The sequence below is a fragment of the Myiozetetes cayanensis genome, unplaced genomic scaffold, assembly GCF_022539395.1.
Source record: "Myiozetetes cayanensis isolate MyiCay16 unplaced genomic scaffold, myiCay2020 scf5-8, whole genome shotgun sequence".
Classification (NCBI taxonomy): Eukaryota; Metazoa; Chordata; class Aves; order Passeriformes; family Tyrannidae; genus Myiozetetes; species Myiozetetes cayanensis.
The window spans coordinates 36647634-36670235 of NW_026087742.1; the positions used below are offsets into that span (position 1 = coordinate 36647634).

At 39.5% G+C, this 22602-nt stretch overlaps 1 protein-coding gene across 1 annotated transcript in view; it reads left to right on the forward strand.

Moving 5' to 3' along the window:
- The first annotated feature begins 15658 nt into the window (after positions 1 to 15658).
- The window catches only part of CEP295 (centrosomal protein 295), a 43868-nt gene continuing 36924 nt past the window's right edge, over positions 15659 to 22602 (forward strand). The window contains 4 exon segments of the mRNA XM_050334083.1: positions 15659 to 15732; positions 17307 to 17440; positions 19736 to 19936; positions 21698 to 21822. Of these exon segments, the coding sequence (XP_050190040.1) occupies positions 17333 to 17440; positions 19736 to 19936; positions 21698 to 21822 (434 nt within the window). The 5' untranslated portion in view covers positions 15659 to 15732; positions 17307 to 17332.

A 22602-nucleotide genomic window follows, 5' to 3' on the forward strand; every position in this document is an offset into this window, starting at 1 on the left:
AAAGATTAATCATAGACTGTGTGCTGTCCTTGTAAAACAAAAACATGTCTGGCTTAAACAGCTTAAAAGTTATGACCCGTGTGATGCTGTCAGCGTAGGGACCAAAAGTCAGAGATCTAAAGAAGTCTAATCTTTGAAGGAGCAGCTTTTTATTTTCCTTATAAATCATACCGTAAGTTCCTGCAGTTGATCTCAGAGCACGATGTTTACATGAGACTGTTGCTACAGATAAGAAGGGAAGAGACAAACTGTTGCTGGGCAGATTAGTGGGGAAAGCCACAGGTACCACAGGAGGAGAAGGAATAGCCTGCTATTGCCAGGCGAGGGAGCTGTTTAGGTGCAAGCTTGAATTTTAGATCAGACATTATCTCTGGAATATAAGGAGCCTGATTGCATTACTGCTGCCCTAAAATACCTGTGAGGGCCAGGCACTTAACTGCTATGTCTGACAATAGCTTGGAAAAACCTACATAGGTGCTGTCTCCCTCTTTACTGTGTTTAATCTGAGGAGGTAGGGATATGTCCAGAATTATTAACTGGAAAAAACAGGAGGAGTAGCGATACTTTAAGAACAGGCAGCAGAAGTTTTTTGGGGAGTCCTACTCACAAATCTGTTAAGAAATACTTTGGAAATTCATGAAGTCATTCTAGGGACTGATTTTCAATCCAGGAGTGTAACTACTCCATATTGCATTTACTGTGAACCAGCTTGTCATAAAGATCTGAATTGAAGGTAATGCAGCACAGAAGCACTGGATTTTATTAATATCACCAAAGTACAGGGAAATGGCTAAACATAAAATTTGCAGGTGGTGGGGAGAAGGCAAATAGAAAGTCTCTGGTGCAGGGATTTTTCCTATGCTTGCAGGGAATGTATAATCTTTGTTAAAAAATTCAAAGCCTGTTTGGCGTGCATCCTAGCTGTGTAGCAGTTTGTTTAGAGATGATGGAAAGCTCACTCTACAATAATTCCTAATGGTTTATTACAAAATGTTCTATAATGATGACGTGCTTGAGCTGTTAATTGATTATGAAATGCCTTGAGAGCTTTATGAAAAGCATAAGATAAAATTATTATTGGATCTTGCTGCTCATTAACTTTAAAGAAAATAAATGTGCTGTAATTCCAACTGGCCTAAAAATCTCTTTTGTTTGGAAAGAAATTCACGTCATCCTTCTTTTCCCTGGTAATATCAATGTTTTTTGCTTGTTTGAATGGAAGTACATGCAGGGAGATTAAGGGGCCTGAACCAATCTGACTGAAGTCAACCTGAATTGTTCCCATTGACTACAGAAGGAGTTGGAGGAGTCCTTGTTTGGTCTGTCCAAGTCCAAAATGAAAGTCTATGGAAGAGCACAGCAGCCATGAGAATCTCTGAAGAGAGGGGATGTGAGACTTCTTGTTTCTCAACTGGCAGATTTACTTCATCCTACAGCTGTTGTCCTTTTGTTGTCAAAATAAATTGTCATCTTTTGTTGTGAAAATAAATTCTGCATAAATGGGAGGTGCAGGAGACTTGGACCACGTTTGGAGTGATAGAGCTCCATTCATTTGGAGACTACTGCAAACCACTGTCTTACAGCACTTTACATTTTGTTTTGTAAGGAACTGGTAAAGTAAATCCTGTGAGTAAGCTTAACTTGGCAGCAAGCATTGTCCTCTGTTCCTGGTCTGTGCTTTTGAAAGCTGCAAGGTCAACTAAGAGAGTGCAATTCTGAAGGATTCCAAAGTCTATTCCATTGGTTAAGCACAGGCCTGATCCTGCCATATCCCTGACTGACATTTTATTTTATGACAAGCGTCTTTTAGAAAGCAAGCTTAACAGGAGGCTGAGTGCTTTAGGTGTGGGTGAACGTAACCCCAGGGAAGGTTATTCATGCTGCGGATCTGGTGATACACTGACAATGAAAATGAACAGTCTCTCACCCTGTGTCTCTGTGACAAGTGGGGGGAAGAAGGCAGAGAATGGACAGAAAGTGGGATACTCCACTGATCCCCATAAGATTAAAAATCCAAATGTAAATCATAGGTTTCCCCTAGAAAGACTATATCTCATCATCTGTATCTCTGCTTTTAGCATCTAACCTCCACTGTGTTTTACTAGTGCAATAATTGAAAACAAAAAAGGGGATATGCCTTACCCTGAATAAGCAAAAATCAGCCAATGAAATAGAATTTACTTCCATGGTTATTTGATAATAAATTCTGTGAACTAGTAAATTTATACGTTTTTAATGTATTGTACAGGAGGGATGTTATTGGTGTTTAAAAAGGAAAAGTTTTCCCCACAAAATCTGTTAAACTTGCCAGCATCTCTCATGCTTTCAAGTGCTGCCATGGGAGACAGATAAAAATTACCCCTGATGGGGTAAGCTGTACAATGAAAGAGGCATTTCTGAAAGCTTCTCCATGCTTTTTTAAATGTTGCCTTTGATTTTTGAGATTAGTAGAGTTTTCTCAACCTCTGTGTCTTTGTAGATTTTTGGAAATGGACTACAGCCTCTAGAGTTCAGCTAAAATCTGAATGGATTTAATTTTCTGCCTCAAAGTTGGTCTTGCAAAGACTTTTACATAATGGGTATTCTTATACTCTTACCTTTGGAAGGAGTTCCATGTGAAAAAAACAGTTTGGAAGAAATAAATGTTTTATTTCCTATATAGATGTTCAGATTTTAAAGATTTAATTATTTTAAATTTTTCAGAAGATTATCAAACCCCAATGGAATATTAGTTTTAATTTCAGCAGACCAAATTCTGTAAGAATTTACATTTGTGTACAGTCAGTGTTCTTTTGCTTTCAATTAAAAAAAAAAAAGAGAAGAGAGAAAGAAAAAGTAAGAACACCCCTCCAAATATAATTAAGTATTTGCATACAAAAGACCTTTAATTTACCTTTAATTTACCTTCTTTGCTCATTGGCAGCCTTTGGAAGCCCATTATTCTTTTCTGCTGTTAAATTTACCTAGAAAAAACCCCACACTTTTGGATAATTAGGAGCTAATAAAAAAAAATTTATTGTTGTGAATTTATTTCCATAGGATGCAGACCTTTCTAGACACAACAATCATTTCTAGACACAAGTAGGAGAAAAATGTAAGATTCTGTGGTGTGTGTGGGTTTTTTAAACATCCTAGATAAAGGTTTATAGATGCTGTTTCAGTAGGAAGTCTTATTATAGCAAAGGAAATATGGATGTCATGAGTTTCTCATCTTGAGTGTGCAGCTTTGTGACTGGATAACTCTGAGCAAATGACTTATTCTTTTGAGGACTAATGTTAGTCTTATTTCTACTGATGTAATTCTGGAATAACTCCACAGAAGTCAATGGAGTTACAATACTAATCCAATGTTGCCTCCTCATCTGTAAAAGAGGTTAATGACATTATCCTCTCTTGGGGAATATGTCAAGGATATTTAGTTAATGTTGACTCTGTAAAATGCTAATTAATTTTTAGTGCAAAATTTGTACTGCACAGGTGAAAGAAACAGCGCACAAGGTACTCATGCTTAACCTACTCTGCTAAAGACACATCATGATATATTGGCTTTCATTATAACATTTCAAACAATTTTCCCATTATCACTTTCATTAGTGAGGGAAGACTGCTCTATTCTATTAGGAAAGCAACCAGATGCATGTAAACAAATTAACACCAAAAGATTACCAATGATGACATGTGCATATGTCCTACACTGTGCAGCTTTGCTTATGCACAGGTCAAAAGAGAGCATCGTAAGTTTAAAATAAGCAGTTTTGATTCTGCTGAGTAATTTGTTGTTCCATATAGACTGAGAGAGAATAAAATATACTAAGACAAAATGGTGGACAGATAAATAATTATTGCTTGAAGTGATCTGCAGCTTTCAGGCAATCCTTTTAACATTTTTCTATCTCATTATTTATGTATATGAATGAGAAATGTCTTCATAAAAAGTAGCAAGGATATCAGGCGTGGAAGCTTTGGTATGTGTCTATCCAATGCAAACAGGAACATAACTATTATTCTTAGTAACTCAGAATTAGCAATTTATGAAGTCATCATGGGACACTGTCACAAAGCAAGTAGAAGCATGTAAAACTGCAATAACAATAATTTCCACTCCTGTTCTGAAGTTCATGCTGGTAATTCTTGATGCATTTTTCAAAAATGGGTGCATTATTCTCATTTTGCAGATGTGGAAAGTGATTACACTAGGACAGGTGCCATGCCTAAACAAAACAGCCGCTGAACGAGGTGTGAGGAAGCCGTGCAGCTGAGGGTAGAGAAGACAAGGCTAGGAGCGGGGGCTCCCATTTCCAGCAGCAGCCATCCCATGGATCCATTCCCATGCCTGCTCTAACATTTGGAAGGAGAAACTTGGCCTACCAGCTCCCATCATCTATTCACTAAGATTAAAGGTAGAAGATCAGAAAGATACCACATAAAATAGTATCAGCTTGTTAGAGAACTCTTCCTTGTGAATGACTGTCTCGAGTGTTTGGATCTCCTGTTTTGTTCCAGATGTCACTCTTCTCAACAATGTGTTAGCACTGACTTTTTGCATTCCGCTTTCAACTATCAAGTTAGCAGTCTGTTTTGTTATCCCCTCTACTAGTGCTGCAATGATGAGGAGGCTAATTGAAGTCCTTTCATGTTCTAACCTTTCCAGGGGCTCAGCTGTGGTCTCCTGAATTACAGTACACACCTTTCCACTGTGAACCAGCTCAGGTTTCTGTTCAGCTTGCAAGGACTGGTGAAATCAGACAATAAAGGTTAAAGCTTCCTTCTGTCCTAGCCAGCATGACTGTGTCCAGTGAGATAATTTTCAAGAGAAAAACATTGTTAAACCAGTTCTATATAAACCAAGAATGTTTTTACACTGAACTCTTGAGCTGGCAGTGTAGCTACAGTAGCTTGGCCACCAGCTGCCAAATATTTACATAGGATTTCAAGCTGGCTTGTTCAATCATGCTATGATAGCTATGTTGCTACTGGTTCCTCAGTCATCATGCTACATAGCTTTCTTTTAACAACGTGACATGAGAATATGCTAGACTTACCTTTCTTGACAAAACATTTGCAAGAAAAAACCAAAGACATTACCACAGTCATTGAAAATCACACACTGAGAAAACATTTTATTTCCAAAATTAGGCTTTTGTATATTCACATGCTAAAAGAAAAAGAAGCAACAGTATTTCCTATAAAATTTTAATTTAAGAAAGAAAATAATCAAGTAACTTTTTCCGCAGCCTTTATAAATTAGCAATAGCATTGGTTTGGCCAACTTGTCCTGAAAATGAGTTCATTAAATCTAATTGCACACACTGTATAGCAAAGAATCATATGAAAAAGAAACCTATGAGTTTTATGTCCAATCAGGAAAATACTCTGTGGTGTTCAGCACTGATTCCAATGGATGTCTGCCAAAATAGATTTAGCTAAAATTGACACGTTTTAAGATAGCATAAGTCCTGACAACAGGGAAATCATCTATTAGAGGCAATAACTCAAAGATCATAGCAAAATTGCTTGTTGAAAGAAATCATAAACTAGTGAAAAATATCAATGTTTATTAAAATTTATTATCTCTGATTTAAATAGATGTCTTAGTAGAAGAGATTAGGATATTCTTAAGATCTTGTAACTTGACTATAGTGAATTCAAATGAATGAACACATGCCTTACAGATAGAAAGTAGGGCTCATACCCTCCGCTACAGTCAAAAGGCAAGGGAAAATGCACACTTAAATGATGTGAGGATGCGATCCAGAGTGTCTATTTATACATCACAAAGTCTGGGCTCAGCAGAGTGCCTTAAAGAACTGAAATGATGCATATAAGGTCCATAGTCTCAAAGAAAATAATTTGACGCTTTCCAGAGGAGCCCAGAATGCTGCACAATGGGCTTAGTGGCTGGCTGGTATGAAATACTGAGGATAACGGGTTTCTGAGCACTTCTCTTTCCCTGGATCTTGGAGCTTCTTCCTGCTCAGAATACTCAGTACAGAGCCTTAATCAGGCATTGGAATTGGCTGCCCAGGGAGGTGGAGGATTCTCTGTCCCTGGAGGCATTTAAAAAGAGACTGGGTGTGGCACTTAGTGCCATAGTCTAGTAACTGTGGTGGTAGTGGATCAAGGGTTGGACTTGATGATCTCAGAGGTCCTTTCCAACCCATCTGATTCTATGATTCTATGATTCCCTCCACTGCAGTGGCCTAACTGTGCAGGCTCATTCTTTCTAGGTGAATGTAATGGCTGAAGGACAAACTTAACCTGGAGTCCCTACTCATTCATTAGCTTTGAATGTTCATCTCATGATTGCCTAATGTAAAGTGCAATGACAGATCAGAGCATAGCAGAGAATTCAGTCTTTGCCTGACTTCCAGATCCCCTCACCTTTCTCTCTGTGGGACCACCATCTGCTTTCTTTCCAGTCTCATTCCTGGATTCACAGCAGCCCAGCTGGCACAGGTTGTGACCCTAAGAGACCTTCCTAGCCTGAGACAGGGCATTTGCAAGCTAAAGGTCACCCCAAATCTCCACTGCCCTGGGCAACTGCTTTGACCACTAAGTAACAGCACTGAAGAAGCAATAGAAGCACTACTATTAAATGGGCCAACTGGCTGTCATGCTTTATACTGAGAAAAATACAGTCCTTGTGCAATATATATTTAGGTTTATAGCTCACTTAGTCATTTCTGTTTGCATCATGGTGGACTTCTGTTTTCACAGAGTTGGCACCTACTTTCACAGAGAAGACCAATACACAGAAGTCGCATTTGAAGCATCGAGAGAGCTTCCAAGTCAAGTAGGGGCATGCCATCTCCAAGAGTAGGTTTTCTGAAGAACACAGGATTTTGAAGATTAATTTCTTATGTTCTACCCAACTTCTTGTCTCTAGGCACTGAAGGGATGTCCCTAGAATTCCTCCGAACTGCAAGGCATGAGATGTCCTAACAGTCCAGGATTTGTTTTGCACAGACATTCAGAGTATTGGATAGAAGGAAATGGCTCCTTGAGATCTTGGCACAGGATAAGACACGGTGAAGTAGATCTCTCAAATGGGACAGTTGGTTGTTGTTGAGATGACAACATGAGTTGCCATTGCAAGGAGTCTTTACAACAGCTTCTTAACTGGATCATGCAATCCAGCTTATTAAACCACTATTTTGTTCAGTTCTCAGATGATCTGACTGTCCTGTGATGCAATTTGACCACTCCAGTATATGATCCATTTCTACACATTATGTTAAACTCCATACAAAAGATCTGCTAAGTGTCATTAAGTATCTACAAAGGTCCTATGTGACTGTTTTTATATATGTAGGTAGAGTTTCTACTGCTTATTTACAAATGTCTATGTAAAGACATATCAGTTCTGCAACAAAAACCATGTAAGGGTGTCTCTTGACCAGATTCTCCACTCAGAATGTTAACAAACACACACATATAAATTAATACAGGGACAGCAGGAGCTGTCTGGGAAAATCTCTAGAACTGTCCGAAATTCCTACCTGGAGAGCTGCTGTGAAAGTCAAAATTTTAACTGTGAAGGTGGCTGGAAGTCCAGTCAATTAATCACCTTGTCTCAGGTTGGACCATTGTTTCAAATCAATCTAAATCCTCAGTGCAGGTGACTACCTGGGAAGCTCCTAGGCCACCCAGGAAACTCAGGACTTAAGGGCTCTGGGTGTGCATACAGGTATGACACCCAGCTACAGCGCGGTTGCAACTAAAGGACAAATTTGAGTTTCATACAACTTCGGCTCCATAGCTCTTGTCATATTTCATTAGCTCAGTGCCCAGTCTGTATGGCCAGACATGGACAGTATTCTTCAATATACTTCCCAAATGCCTTCTTTGCTGGATCAGGATTTCTCAAAACAAAACCTCATATTAAATCTTTAGTAGGGGACCCATGTATTTTAGAATAGAGATTAAAATACCATATCCAGTATGGAAGCTAGCAAACAAGTAGGAAATTTACCTTTTCGGTAAATGTAGATACTTGTGCATCTCCTATCACTAGAGTACCTGAAGGATTCATTGCCTTTATATATCATTAGTATTAATCTCATTTTATACTTAGGTAACAGAGATCAGATTTTTTAAGTCCCAGTCCAGTGTCTTCCAGTAGCTCAGGCATTCTGTTTTTACTGGATTGTTTTTTCTACTAGTGTTGCTTTTACAGATAAGAAATCAAAAGCATAAAAGTTGTCTGTCTCCTTCATTCTTAAACCAGTGTTCATTCACATGGCATAAAATTTAACTTTCAGCAGAGGGCTGAGCAGTGTACCAACAAATACTGACAAGCGCTGATTGGCCTTGCACGCATAGAATTTAACCTTGGTCAGTCTTTTCCATCCAAAGAATATCACTGTCTGGCACTGATTCGTGCCTAGCTGTTCTTTGCCATCTGCAGTGGAATAAGATACCTGACCAGCCAACCCAGCCTATTTGTGAGGAAGTTAACAGATAATCTGCAATGGAGCTTTATTGTTACCCCAGTATGTGTTTACTCTGCATCACAGAGAATCCATTTGTCAAATATTAATTGAATTCTCCAACATTTGGCATATTTGCATAACTATTATGAAACGGAGCATTATCTCCCCTGGTATTATACCCATTTCCCTTAGATGGTGTCTCTTTGATCCATTAATCATGTTTCCTGTACCCTCCCACAGAAACTTAATTGCTCACATCCTGCACAGCCCACTCACAAAGAAAGAAATTAGCTCTATGTAAATCTAAGGTTATTACCTTGCCTCTATAAATGTAAAACAATTAAATTATCCTCTAAAAAGGACAGTGATAAAATTCCAGATGAGCACTGAACACCCAAGGAAGCAGATTGAGGCAATTTTATTACACCAGTGGGAAAAAAGTGGTTTTGCTCTACCAAGGACATTACTGGGGCAAATGATACTACTGTCTATGTCTTCCTCCACTCCTGCTGCTGTCCCCTTTACTGACTTCAGTATTACTTTCATATCTGAAACAAAGGGTTAGATTCAAGAGATACCTCCAATTTTAAGGCTGATGTAGGTTTATACTAATGGGTACATCACTTAGGCTTTACTGGAACCTCAAGGTATGACCTAAAGATGTGAGCACACCATTAGGCAACCACGTAAAGTCAAAGTTGCAGCTACCTAGCACTAGCTTATAGGAAATACTGAGAAAAGTAATATATTTTGAATTCCACCTCTCAGATCTATAGGGATAGAATTTTCAGAAAATATATCCTTAGCCTCAAATCTCTACTAAATATAGCAACCCAGGGTAAAAAGGCTGGGTGGAAAACTGGAGACTTGATCTCCAACTGCCTCTTCTCTCCAACCACAGAAGAGAACAGTAACATGTTTTATACAGAACTCTGTGCAGTTGTCGTGTTGCATGTCCTTTGAGTACGCTAAATGTTGACATGCATTTAAAAAAAAAAGTAATTCCTGAATTTCATTCAGGTTTAGATTCTGAACCATTCAGTCCTGTCAATATTAGAACAGCTTAAGCATGTAAAGATCAGAAAATATAAAAGCTTAGGGATCTTAGGGATTAAAAAATTGCAACAACTTCTAGACTTCAGTAGCTTAGTGAGGCTGTTCAGGATCAGGATTCTGGGACTAAGCTCAGTTTATCAGATCAATCCCAAAGAGACTAAGCCAATATCAAAGGGACTAAAATCTGTGATCTTTCAGAAAACTGAAGCCAAGAATCCAATTTACCAAGCTAGCATCTAAGTCATCAATAGCTTCCCTTCCACATTTGTTTTTCTCAGACTTGACTCTAAGTTCACTTCTTAGCAATCATTAAAGACCCTTTGTTCTTTCATTCCTCTTTAGTTTCTATAATAATTAGTAAAATCATGACAGAAATGTCTCCATGTCTTTAGAGAGATTGGTTTCTGTTAAAAGGACAAAATGGGAGCAATAAGAACCAGTATATCACTGTTCCAGGTTCACTGATTTGTTTTAAACTCATTTGTTCACTCTAAAGCTTTTCCTAGTTTCTCCTCTTGATACAGATTCATTCTCTCTTCTTGTAAATCTTCCTTCACCCTCCATTCCTTTCGTAAGGTTCTCTTTGAAACAAATTTCATCCATAAAGCCTTTTAATGACTTCATCTTTATAATCAGTTTTTTTCTACTAAAGAAAACATCAAAGTTAATTTGCAGTATAATTGTAATCTGGTATATCATAGGTCTGTCTGATCATATAGTCTCTTTGATTTAGACTGTGAAGGTCTTGATCAAACCAGGATCCACTCTTTTACAGTGTGAACGTTTTTGCTGGTATTCCTTAAACTATATTAAGATATTAAGAGGTATCCAAGAATAATGGCATGTACTTTTCCAAGAGAAGACCCACATCCTTTATTTTATCCTGTTTGTCACTCACTGTGGAGGTAAGTTGTCAGAGAGATAGCAGAAGCCAGCATTAAGGAAAGGGAGTATCTGACACACATTTTTAGTTGCTTTATATATAAATGATTACTAGGGCAGCAAAAAGGATCCTGAGATTCTATGATTGAATTGGTCATTAAGTTGGCAGGACCTGAACATTTACTTCTTTATGATTTCATCCAGAACCTTAAACCTCTTCTTTGGAGACTTACAGACTTAAAGCCTTACGCTATTCTTCAGGATGATTTTTGCATTGATTTTATTGCTTATGGCATGGTATTTGGATGCTCTTGTATAAGATGTAATAAACATAAGCCACCAAATGGAGGAGGTAAACAACACAAAACAAGCCAAATTATACTGGAGAAAAAGTAATCATTTTAAAATTAAAAAGAAATTAAATTTCTCCTTTCATCTGTACTACAACTGAAAATACAATGCTTACTACTAATACAAGACTTAACTAAAAAAGCATTTTTAATCACATAAGGAGGGCTTTTTCTACAAGGTAAAATTTGAAGCCATTTTAAGCCATTAAGAGATCTTGCTGGAGTAGAATCTGTTATTTAAAGGAAATGTCAGAAAACCCATCACGGTTCTATCTTCTGCTTGAAACTACCTGAAATAAAGAATGTTCAATATAGTTTCTAAAATTGAACAAAAGTAGCTATTACAAGAAGAAACACGGGAAGGGTAGCCAAACAAGATATGGCACAGTAGTTGAGAAAAGCTGGCAAAGACCAGCTGTAAACTCACTGAACTGAGCATAATTGGCCTATTAGTGCACATAGTTACTAGGCATATTTTTTAACAATTGAAGAAAATTCTATGTGTGGTTCCCATATATTTTAGAAGGCTGAAAGCAGGTTACAAGAATTCTACCAAATTAATGTGCACACACCAAGTCTGTGTTGTAGAATTCTACATACGTTGGCATCACTGAGTAATTAGGCAGACTAGGTTCTGAGGACATGCAACAGCTACACAAGGTTCTTTTTTGTCTGTAAAAACCTGAATCCAGTTCAGTTCTGTTGGCTTCAAGCTTTGGGAGAGTTCATTTTTTTTGAGAGTTTGGGAGCCCATTTAAAATGACCTTAGGCAGCACCGTGGTTCATGCATGAATAATAAGTTCTTAATTACTTGTTTTTGCTCTTACCACCTCAAGGCTGGTTGTTTTCCAGAGACCCAAACCATTAAGCTGGGCTAAGGATGCTGGGAGAAGTCCCAGGAGCATTCGTGACAGAGAATGGGCATTGCTTAGGGTTGCTGTTCATTCCCTAATAAGAGCTTCTGGATTAATGCCATAGGATGGCATGGGTTTTTTTCTGTAAAACAACACCATTTATATCTAAAACCACATCTGAATTTACAGCTATTTCTTTGTCTTTGCAGGACAATAATTTTAGGATGTCCATTGTATTTAATTTAATTACACATAATTATCCTTTTTCCAGCTACATAGCTTTTTATGCCTCATATTTTACTTTCTTTTTTTTTTCAGCTGTAACATCTTTTTTTATTAATAGAATCTGCACATTGAGAATTTATACAGGCACAGTTCCGAATACAGCTGCTTTGGTACTGGAAAGTGTAGCTTAGCAGCTTTCTATTACATGACACAGAGCATAATAACAAAAGCTACCCTTCCACATCTGTCAAGAAAATTTATCTCCAAATCAGTCTCAGGCAGAGGCTATTTCAGGCTGGGCTTGCACAGGCTGACCATAGTAGATTAGTCAGTCTCAAAGATAAAGATTAACCCTTTTTCCTTCTTAGGAAACTCCATCTCTTTTTGCAAAGCTTACACATAAATGCACTTAATGCAAACTATTTAACGAAAGCACTTTGCAGTTTTGAAAATGTATAAGCTGGAGGATTACTAACATTTGTAAAACCACATCCTGTTAGTTCCTGGCAGTCACAATAACTAGACACCAGTGTGTTATGTGACATTGAGGAATGCTGCATGCAGAGAAAGGCCAATTCAAACTGAGATAAGTTCTCATTTCATTCTGATACTTCAGTTATGAGCAAGGAGACGAGAAGCAGAAAACTGCAGTACTGTCTAATGAGGTGTTAGAGGACTCAGGGCAGGGGGGTTTAGTGTCTGAATATGACACTTTCTTTAAAGCTCTTCCTCCACGGTTTTTCAAGGAGAATACTTAATTCATGCAGGATGCCAAGTCCTGCACAAGGGTGAGCTGTCAGGTGTTTGTACTGTTCCATTACTAGATCTCAGAAAACCTATAAAACCAGTGCCTCCCTGCTGAAGATGCAGAAAAGTCTGCAAGGTCATTCTTCCCTTGTGCGAGTAAGAGACATGAGTGGACAGTGAAGAATTTCTAATGAAGAAAGGAGCAAGTGCTTCTCTGTGGCAGTAGGAAATACAGGTTACATATGTTTGACCTGCCCATGAGACAGGGAATCTTTTCTCTCAGGCCACACAAAAGCCAACTCCAGCCTCACTAATCTTATACTCAGGCTAAATGGTCCCACAGAGCACACCAAGGTAACACTCCTGCGCCAAAATCTCTTGTAAAGGGTCATCTGCTGATGGAATAAACATCCTGTGATAGGGAAGTACAGATAGGCCTGCTCTAAAAGGCCACTTTCTGGAACAGCGCAAGGCCGGCACTGCCATTTGAGCTCCTGAGTGCACACTGCAGGCCAACTCAGCAGCAGGCTTCACAGTCACACGACCCCTCTTAAATTTCAAATGCACGAAACTAAAATGATTTCTTCCAAATCTGTGTTTTCACGTAGATTCACTCTGTGAGATGTTTTTTATGTATGGAAGGCATTCTGTTCCCCCAAAAAATTCAGATTTTCCACCTGCTATCTTGGGACTTTGTAGATAACTGCTGCAAGTATAATTCTTTTTCCCCAGGAGAAAGGTGACCAGCAATTGAAGTTCAGGGGAGCCAATACCTTCATTTTTACACATGCCTAACTAGATGCACTGATACTGCTGCATCAATATTCACCTTTTTATAAAAAGAACACTGTCTACTTCACAAGGGGAAGGAATTAATGCAGGCTTGTAATACTGTAATTCTAATGGGTGTAGTAAAAAGTAGAAAACATTACAGTATTAAAATCCCTGTTTTTCAATATATGAATGTAAATTATGTGGTAGCAGAAATAATTCTGCAAGACAATGACAGAAAACATCCTTGAAACAAAATTCTTACCCAGAACATGTAGATTTCATAATATCCCTTTTATCCAATAGTATAATTAAGGAGCACATATTTGACCTCTTTCACATTTTATAAGTAGAGGATTCTAAAATCCATAATCTCAATTACTCTTTTAATGGGCTATCTTCAATTTTTTTTTTTTTTTATCTGTTGACCTGCAGGATAAAGCTATTTAGAAGAGATGTTATTGTGGAGAGCGCTGCCATAATGAAAATGCTGAAGGACAAAAAAATCCAATAAGGAGACTGGAAAACAATTTGAAAGTGCACTCCTCAAGTTTAATTTATTCAATATGCATACTGTGAAACATCTGGGTGTCTAATGTACAATCAGGTATTAACTTGGTACCAGCTATTACAACCAGTAGTTTGCAGCAAGTTGCAAGTCTGTGAACAAGGAGGCAGTTTAGCAGTGAAATGCAAAAGGTGGGGAAGAAAGCACATAAAGCTGCTGTGTTACCTCTTCTCCCTATGCTCACTTTTTTTTTTTTCTTTAATAAATCTGTATTTTTTTAGCCTATTTCCTGTGTGGCCATGCATCTGCATGCACCAAACCACTAAGTTTTACCAAGCAATCTCATCCCTCCTGGTTTCAATCCTGTAGGGCACAATTTAGTAGGTTACTATGAGAGGTAGCTCCTAATACAAAATTTGTTTTTTCCTTTTTCTATAAGAAAGAAAGGAGCCATAGAAAGGAGCTACATTTTGCACTCAAGTTTCAGCATGAGACAACTAATTATCTCTTTGTGCCTGGTTGGTTATGATTACAAAACATTTCTTCTACTTTTGCAGCAGTAGCTCAGAGCCTGGGAAGGTGCTCTATGCAAAGAAACAGTTTAGCACAGCCTCTCTGTCTTCATCTATACGTGTGGCAGAATTATTTCTCTCAGTGTGAGTAAAATTTACATTCTTCATAAATCAAGGACATCACATGACTCCACTTTCAAATCCCAACTGTTGCAACTCTCACACATATGATAAATGGTCTCTTCTAGCAAGAAAAGTAATTCGTGAGGAAGAATCATAAGATTCATAGAATAGTTTGGGCTGGAAAGGGCCTTAAAGACCGTCTAGTTCCAAGCCCCCTGCCACGGGCAGGGACACCTTCCACTAGACTAGGATGCTCAAAGCACCACCCAACTTGGCCTTGAACACTTCCAGGGATGGGGCATCCACAACTTCTCTGGGCAGTCTGTTCCAGTGCCTCACCACCCTCACAGCAAAGAACTTCCTCCTATTATCTGATCTAAACCTACTCTCTCTCAGTTTGAATCCATTCCTGCTTGTCCTGTCACTATATAATCTTGTAAAAAGTCCCTCTCCAAAACAAAGAAGTACGCACAAAAGCAAGCATCAAATTTATAAGGAGCATACTCAGTTGAAGTTACATTTATAATGGTAATATCAGCGCTAGTTACAAGGTTGAGACAGCAGCAAAGATCTGCTCATTGTAGAAGTCATATGCAAGCCTAGAAGATGAGCAAAGCAGCACTGCAAGTCCAGGGGCACTGCCATGACCTAAACAGGTTTGGAAACAGGTGATCTTCAAGGTCTGCTTCCAACCCAAACCATTCTATGAATCCATGATACTCCTTCTACTGATGCAATGCATCCAAAGAGCGTTGAACAGGGAAGCTACACGGAGGTAAGATCAGTGAGGTAGAACTAGCAGGTTCAGTATTATTATGCTCCCTCAGCACCTCAAGCTTAGCCAGTGCTCCTCCCACGCGAACCCTTGGAAACTCCGTCTGCGAGCTGCTGGTGCAGTGCTGTGAGACAGCTGGGGTGACAAACCCTTTCAGGTACGTATCGAGGTTGCACGATTAGGGGAGCAAGGCATTGCCCCGGTTTAGTTCTATCCCAGGATGGAGCTGGCAGAGAACAAACCGCACAGACAGGAGGCACAGAGCTCAAACGCCTCCCTCGCCCACAGCGCCCGTTTTATATTCGGCGCGCGCGGCCCCGCCACCGCCTAGGGCCCCCATTGGCCACTGGGGGAGGGGGCGGGGCTCAGGCCGCCGGGGGTGGGCGGGGCGGGCGGGCCCGCATGCGCCCTTGGCTGCTCTCGGCGGGCGCGGGCTCACGTGGTGGGGCTGGCGGCCGTTGGCCCCACGGCGGCCGGGAGGGCCCAGGCGGCGGCGGGTACGTGCGCGCGGCTCCGCTCCGTCCCTCTGTCCCTCCCTTCCTTCCTTCACCGCTCCCGCCTTCCCGTCCGCGGCCGCTTCCTCTCTGCTCCCTCCGTGCTGTCCTCCCTCGCCTCTGGCGGACCCAGCTGCGGCCCCGGCGGGGGCTCCCGTGACCGAGCGGGCCCTGGGCTTCCCGCGTGCTCCGTCCCCCGCGTTGTGCCGCGGCCGAGCCCGGCCGAGCGCGGCGTTTGCGCTGTGCTCTGGCTCTGCTCCTTTCGGTGTTGGATCTCGGCTTTGTGCTCCTCAGCCAAGACGTTTTTCCTCTCTTTGGGACTGTGTGCGCGCGAGAATCTGGTTTGCTGCGTAGTTACCTTGAGAAAGTTCTGCTTTGTGGCTGAGGGGCTGAGTGAGTTTGTGCCCCTCTATGCTGTAACAAGCTTGGGATTCATTGCATTGATAGCCCTCTACCAACAGTACCTTATGGATTATTACTTCGACCTTACACCTCACCCGATTTCTTTAGAGTTTTGCTCTTTTATCTGTGATATCGTATCTGTGTCTAAATATACACTTATCTTAGTACATTTCGACGTAGGTGCAATATACATGACACTGAAAATAAATCTTCCCAGGTGTCACATGTGGGTTAAATCGTTAGTGCAGTATGACTTATTCATTAGTAAAAACCTTCTGTTTTTTAGAATTAAACAGTGGCTTTTGAAAGTGTTTGTCACAACCAAAGACTTTCAAAAGTCTTGGGTTTGTTTTGTAAAAGTATTTTCAGGGTTATAAATATTTAAAGATACAATAAAGATATTGGGGAGGGGGTGTGAAATTTTGGAGTAGACTGCATATCAGATGAAGTCCTTTTTTGTTGTTGTTGTGGAGATGAAAATTATGATAGCAAGGAAAATGGGAGGCAATCCGTAGAACCAGCAGATTCTGGTCTCACAGTGAAATCTACAGGGAAACAGAATTTGAAATGGCTGCGTAAGACAGCTTGAATAAAAAGATTGTCAGTAAGCAATCTCAGCTTTCTAGCAGACTGTTGTTAGAGTTTCACAGTCTTCAAAGCAGAAAACCTTGGACTGCAGCCAGAAACATTAACAAACTCTATATAGGGGCTGTTGAGAGTATTTCAGTACAAATCACCTAGGTGACCAGTCTGCTTTACTCTGTGGTGTGCTTCTCAGTAGTTTGTGGGTTTGTTTTTTATATCTTGCCAGGAATGGATATGGTGTTCACTGTTCACTTTGCAAATGTGCATGGCTGGTCCACAGAGTAGAATGTGATACTGCTGCAGTTTGGTACATAGCTCAAAATAGTTCAGAAAACGTACCTTTTGTGACTGTGACAAAGACAGTGCCAATGTTGGTGATTATAATTAGAATCACAGAATTGTTAAGGTTGGAGAAAACCTCTAAGATCATCAAGTCCAACTACCAGTTGGAACAGATGTGAATAGTTGTAACTCAAACTCTTAGGTACCATGATAGATTTGGCAACATAATGGCAATGTCTGTTTTTTGTAGCTGGTTTATCTATGTAATTTATACACAATTTCTGTTTTTCTTTGTGTTGTTCTCATAGAAACTGTTTATTCAGCATATCCAAAGATGAAGAGGAAAGTTACAACAGCTGGAAAATTGAGGCACAGTCCTAATGAAGAAGCCATGCTTCTGAAAGAAGAATATGAAAGAAGAAGAAAACTGAGGCTACAGCAAGTATGTCTGTATTTTTCAATGTTTTGTATTTCATTTAATGCCGTAACAAATAATTTAGAAATCATCTGAAAAGGTCATTTAATATAAACTAAATTTCAGGGTAATAGTATTGTAGAATCATGGAATTGTTTTGGTTGGGAAGGACCTTCCAGATCATCAAGCCAACCATTAACCCAGCACTGCCAAGTCCACCACTAAAATGTGTCAGTAAGCGCCACATCTACACGTGGCAATTTCCTTTCATCTTGATACCTTGGAGTTTTGATGTTTTAATTTTTTTTGTTTTTGTAGACCTTAGAAGTAGTTATATAGTAAATGTAGATTTTAGAGTAGCAGCATATTATCCCTTTACCCTTAACACACCAGCTCAAACCCCTGTTACCCATTCCCATATCAATTCCCTAAATTCCATAGCCTGTTTAGTCTCTTTTTCAAGGTAGAATTGTAGAAGAACACCCTAACCCTACGGAACAAGATATAGCCATAGACCCAACAACCTTCAGGTCTAGAATTCTGGAAGGCCTCCAAGGACATTACGTGCTCTGAGGAAGATGAAGATGAAGAAGAGGGGGTCCCGAAACGCCCCCAGACCCAATTCCCAAGAGGCGTGGCGGGGGCAGAACCTGGGTGGTAACAGGACGGGGATTGGGCAAAAATCATTATAAAAACTGTGGACATCTGTATTTCGGGAGCGCGCGCTGGGGGTATTCCAGAAAGCCTGGGGGCTCATTAAAACTTTTGTATCCTTATCTTATCTCCTACCTAATTTGGCTTGGAGTCTTTTTTTCCCACAGCCATTTAGGCAACAATCTTATTTCTTGTTATTTAGAAAAAGAGGCCAACCCCTACCTAGCTACAACTTCCTTTCGGGAGGTTGTAGAGATCAATAAGGTCCCCTCCCTGAGCTTCCTTTTCTCCAAACTAAACACCCCCAGCTCCCTCAGCCACTCCTCGTCAGACTTGTGCTCCAGATCCTTCACCAGCTCTGTTGCCCTTCTCTGGATGTGCTCCAGCACCTCAGTGTCATGGAGTGAGGAGCCCAAAACTGAAAACAGGACTTGAGGTGTGGCCTCACCAGTGCTGAGCACAGAAGGACAATCACTGCCCTGGTCCTGCTGGCCACACTAGTGCTGATACAGGCCAGGATGCCATTGACCTTCTTGGCCGCCTGGGCACGCTGCTGGATCATGTTCAGACCCCATTGACCGGTATCCCCAGGTCCAGGTCCTTTTCCACTGGGCAACTTTCCAGACACTTCCCCAAGAACCCCAATAATGCAATTTGTGAATGATTTTAATATTTTTGTGTTTATTTACCACTAAGTGCGTATTTTGCTGGTGATACCTTCTCTGTTTGTTAGTTTCACTGGGATACCTGTTTCAGAAACTTTTGCCCTACCATTTTTATTTGGCTGTGAACACACAATTGTCTTTCTTCTGCTGATGTGTCATTTGTGTTAAAGATTCCTACCCGTTAAGAGTGTTACAGGTGTCTTCTCAGTGACTATACAGAAGAAATAAGATAACTACTATTAATATAGAACTTCACAGCATTCTGCTAGACAAACTGAATTCCTACAATATGTCATAGCTCTAAATGCTTTAGGTCCTGCTTCTTTTTAAAGAATATCTGAGCAAAGTGAGTACCTTTGCATGGTTCAGAACATGTCTGTTGATCATTTCGTTTTTCTTCCATTTCTCTTCTGTCCTGCAGTTAGGCCACAGGGCTATTTCTCCAGGGTTTTTTCTTGTTTTTCTTAACCTTCTTCTGCTTAGCCCTACACAATCTGTTAAGGCCTTTCACATCTTTGAAACATACCTGTCTCCAAAACATTTATTATGTACTAATCTTTAACTCCTCTTGGGCTGTTTTCCCATGTGCTCTTGTCTTTAGCAAAGAGAATTTTACTGTCAAAGTGGAAAATAAAAACTTAATAGACAGACTTTTATTTATCAGTGTAGTTGTTGATTTTCTGTGTTGCATTGTAAATAGGAGTCTTTCATTAATTACTGTGTTGTAGTTTTGGAGGGAAGGATATTCCAGGCAGATTTCGCAATTTATTTATCAGTTGTGTGTTGCTCTTTGTATTTGAACTGAAGCATTTAACTACGATTACATTTATTATATGTTATATTAATTTTTGAAAAAGAGAACAGAAACTTTAAAGTATTTTCCAGGAATAGTAGATGAGATGGAAAGCTGGAAGGAGGGTAGACTTATGTTGTGGAAAGTCTTGCTGCAAAAAGTATTGTGTTTTTTTGAGTTGCTGACAAAGCATAAATGCTATTTCTACAGGTTAGAGAGCAGCAGAAGTATATTGCCTTGCAGATAAGGCAGAAGGTGAAGCAAAGGAGAGAAGAACAACTGCATCAGTTAGAGGAGGCACTGAGAGCTCAATGGCAGAAAGCACAGGATCAAAAGATGAAAGCCCTGGAAGAACTGTATTTATCAAACTTAAGAGCAATTGGTGAGGGTCACCGACAGGCCAAGGAGAATGTAAGTAAATACAGTATTAAATTATTGTGTTGTGGTTTAACCCCAACCAGTAACCAAGCATCACACAGCTCACTCCCCCACCAGTGGGGCAGAGGAGAGAACTGAAAAGGGAAAAAGGTAGAAAACTTGTGGGTTGAGATAAAGACAGTTTAACTGGGAAAACAAAAGCTGTGCACATGGGCAAAGTAAAGCAAAGAAGAAACTAATTCACTGCTTCCTATGGGCAGGCAGGTGTTCAGCCACATCCAGGAGTGCAGGGCCCCATTACATGTAATGGTGACTTGGGAAAGACAAACACCATCACTCCAAACATCCTCATCTTCCTTCTCCTTCCCCGAACTTTATGTACTGATCATGGTGTCATGTGGTGTGGAATATCCCTTCTGTCAGTTTGTGTCACCTGTCCCATCTGTGTTTCTTCCCACTTGCTTACCAGTGTGGTAGTACAAAAAGCAGAAAAGGTCTTGGCTCTGTGCAAGCACTGCTCAGCAATGACAAAAACATCACTGTTATCAACCCTGTGTTCATAACAAATCCAAAACACATCCCCATACCTCTCCCAAAACCAGCACATATTGTCAGAGGAATTTTTTATGTTCTTAAAATAGCAAGATTACTGTTTGGTCTTGGTTTTTTTATAGTCTTAGTCTTGGAATTCTAATACCTAAACAGACAACTTTTTTAAGAATGGAAACTTTTTAGAAGTGGTTATGTAGTTTTTGCAGATGCCTTTTCACAAGACTGCTATGCAGACCTGTCTGCAAAGACTTTGGCTGTGCAGACTTTAAAGGTTATTTTTTTTGCATTAGGTTGTATACATATTAATTGTAGTGTAATTATAATAGTGTAATAAATTATAGTGTATGCTTGTGCTTGACTAAATTGCACATGGTGACTCCTTGTCTCAGTTTTTCTCTAACTTATGTCTTGTCTGTGGTTAAGATAATACACTTAACATTTTTTTCCCTTCAGTGCTCAAGTGACATGGAAAGCCTTGGTAAGAGCTTCAGAGGTCTTTGCCTAGACTACAAACTGAATGTCACTTTCTTTAAAATCCTGTAACTTGTGTAGGCTCTGTTTGAGAGATCATTGTGGCTGTTGGGTAGAAACTTTGTACAGATTCGACTCTGAATCAAATTTATAGAAATCAGCCAGTGGTCCCACATATTTCTTACATGAATTTTGCGGAGTAGCTTACGTCCTAAATTGGTCAGGATCTTTAACACAAGTAAAATAGCATTATGCTTTTCCATATCTGTGTCTTTAAATCAACTTCTTTGTAAGGTGCTTTCCAATGCTAGGATGGGTGAGTTTGTGAAAGACTGTGGAAGCAATGTCATAAAAACAAAATTAATGATAAAGAAATGTTTCTGTTGATACATGATTGTAGCAGTTAATGACTGAAAGGTAGTAACACACTTTTTCTACACAGTTTAATCTGCATTTGCTAAGCTGTGTATATATGTAGCTATATTTATATTATCCTCTTTATCAAACAGATGCAGAGAGAAACTAAGGTCTCTACATCAATATTTGGTTAAATTGGCTTAGGAACGTGGCAGGTTCACTGTTGCTGGTGGTAGAGAGAAAGAGAATAAAGACGGCAGAGAAGGAAAAGTTATTATTTTTACCCTAATACAGTTAGAAAGTCATTTCTAGCTTGTGCTTCTTATCAGCAATATGTAATTTGAAATATTACACTGACAGTATGAGAAGTGAGTAAAATCCTGTATTAAGTGCTTACAATATTTTATTGTTAAGGAACCTGACTTAGAAGCTCTGGCAAAGCAAGCAGAAGAAAGGAAACAAAGAGCAGAGACAAGACACAGAAAAGCTCTGAAAGAACAGAAGTACCAGAAAGAAAAATTACTTCATGAGCAAGCCCGGTATGCAATAGTTATTTAGTTTTATTAAGAATGTGTTTTACAGTGTCACAAGGTGAAAGGCAAAAATTTTGATGCTTAGAGCTTTTTCATACTTGAAATTTTATGGATTAGAGAATTAATGCTCATGGACAATGCTTGTGGATTTTGAGAAGAACTGTAGCTATAAAACCAAGACAAAAAATGTATTGTATACAAGCTGGCCTTATAAACTCTTCATGAGTGGGGGAGCTTTCATCCCTGTGTCACTATTTTCAGTCCAGCTTGTTGGCTGACAGCTGTTCAGTGACATGAAGTCAAATGTTCTCAGGCCAGTTGAAGAAAGACCTAGTGCATTAGTCATGATCTTCCTCGTTAGGGTTTTTTTATGGAGCAGATTGGACCAAAATTGAGCTGGCATGAAAAATTATCTATGTCCTCTTGGGTATAGTTGTGCTTGAGTAGAGCTGTTGATTACATAGTTAGTTTTGTCTACACTTGAGCATTTAGAATATGGTGAAGTGACATGAGTACTTCCTGTAAAAGTGGGAAACAGGGATTTTGCACTGTTCTTTAGAAGTTTGTGTGTAGTAACGTTTTTGCATTACTTGAAATTAATTTTTAGTGGTGCCTTCCAGCCTAAGTTCTGTTGACTTTTCATTATGCTTTTCTTTATGTCTCAAACATTCAGTGCAGGTACATGGAAATCTGTTTGGTTTTAGGTTTGCTTTTTATTTTGGACTGTGCTCTCACTGTTGCTTGAATAATTTTACTTCTTTTGTTTGTTTGTTTGTTTTATTTTGT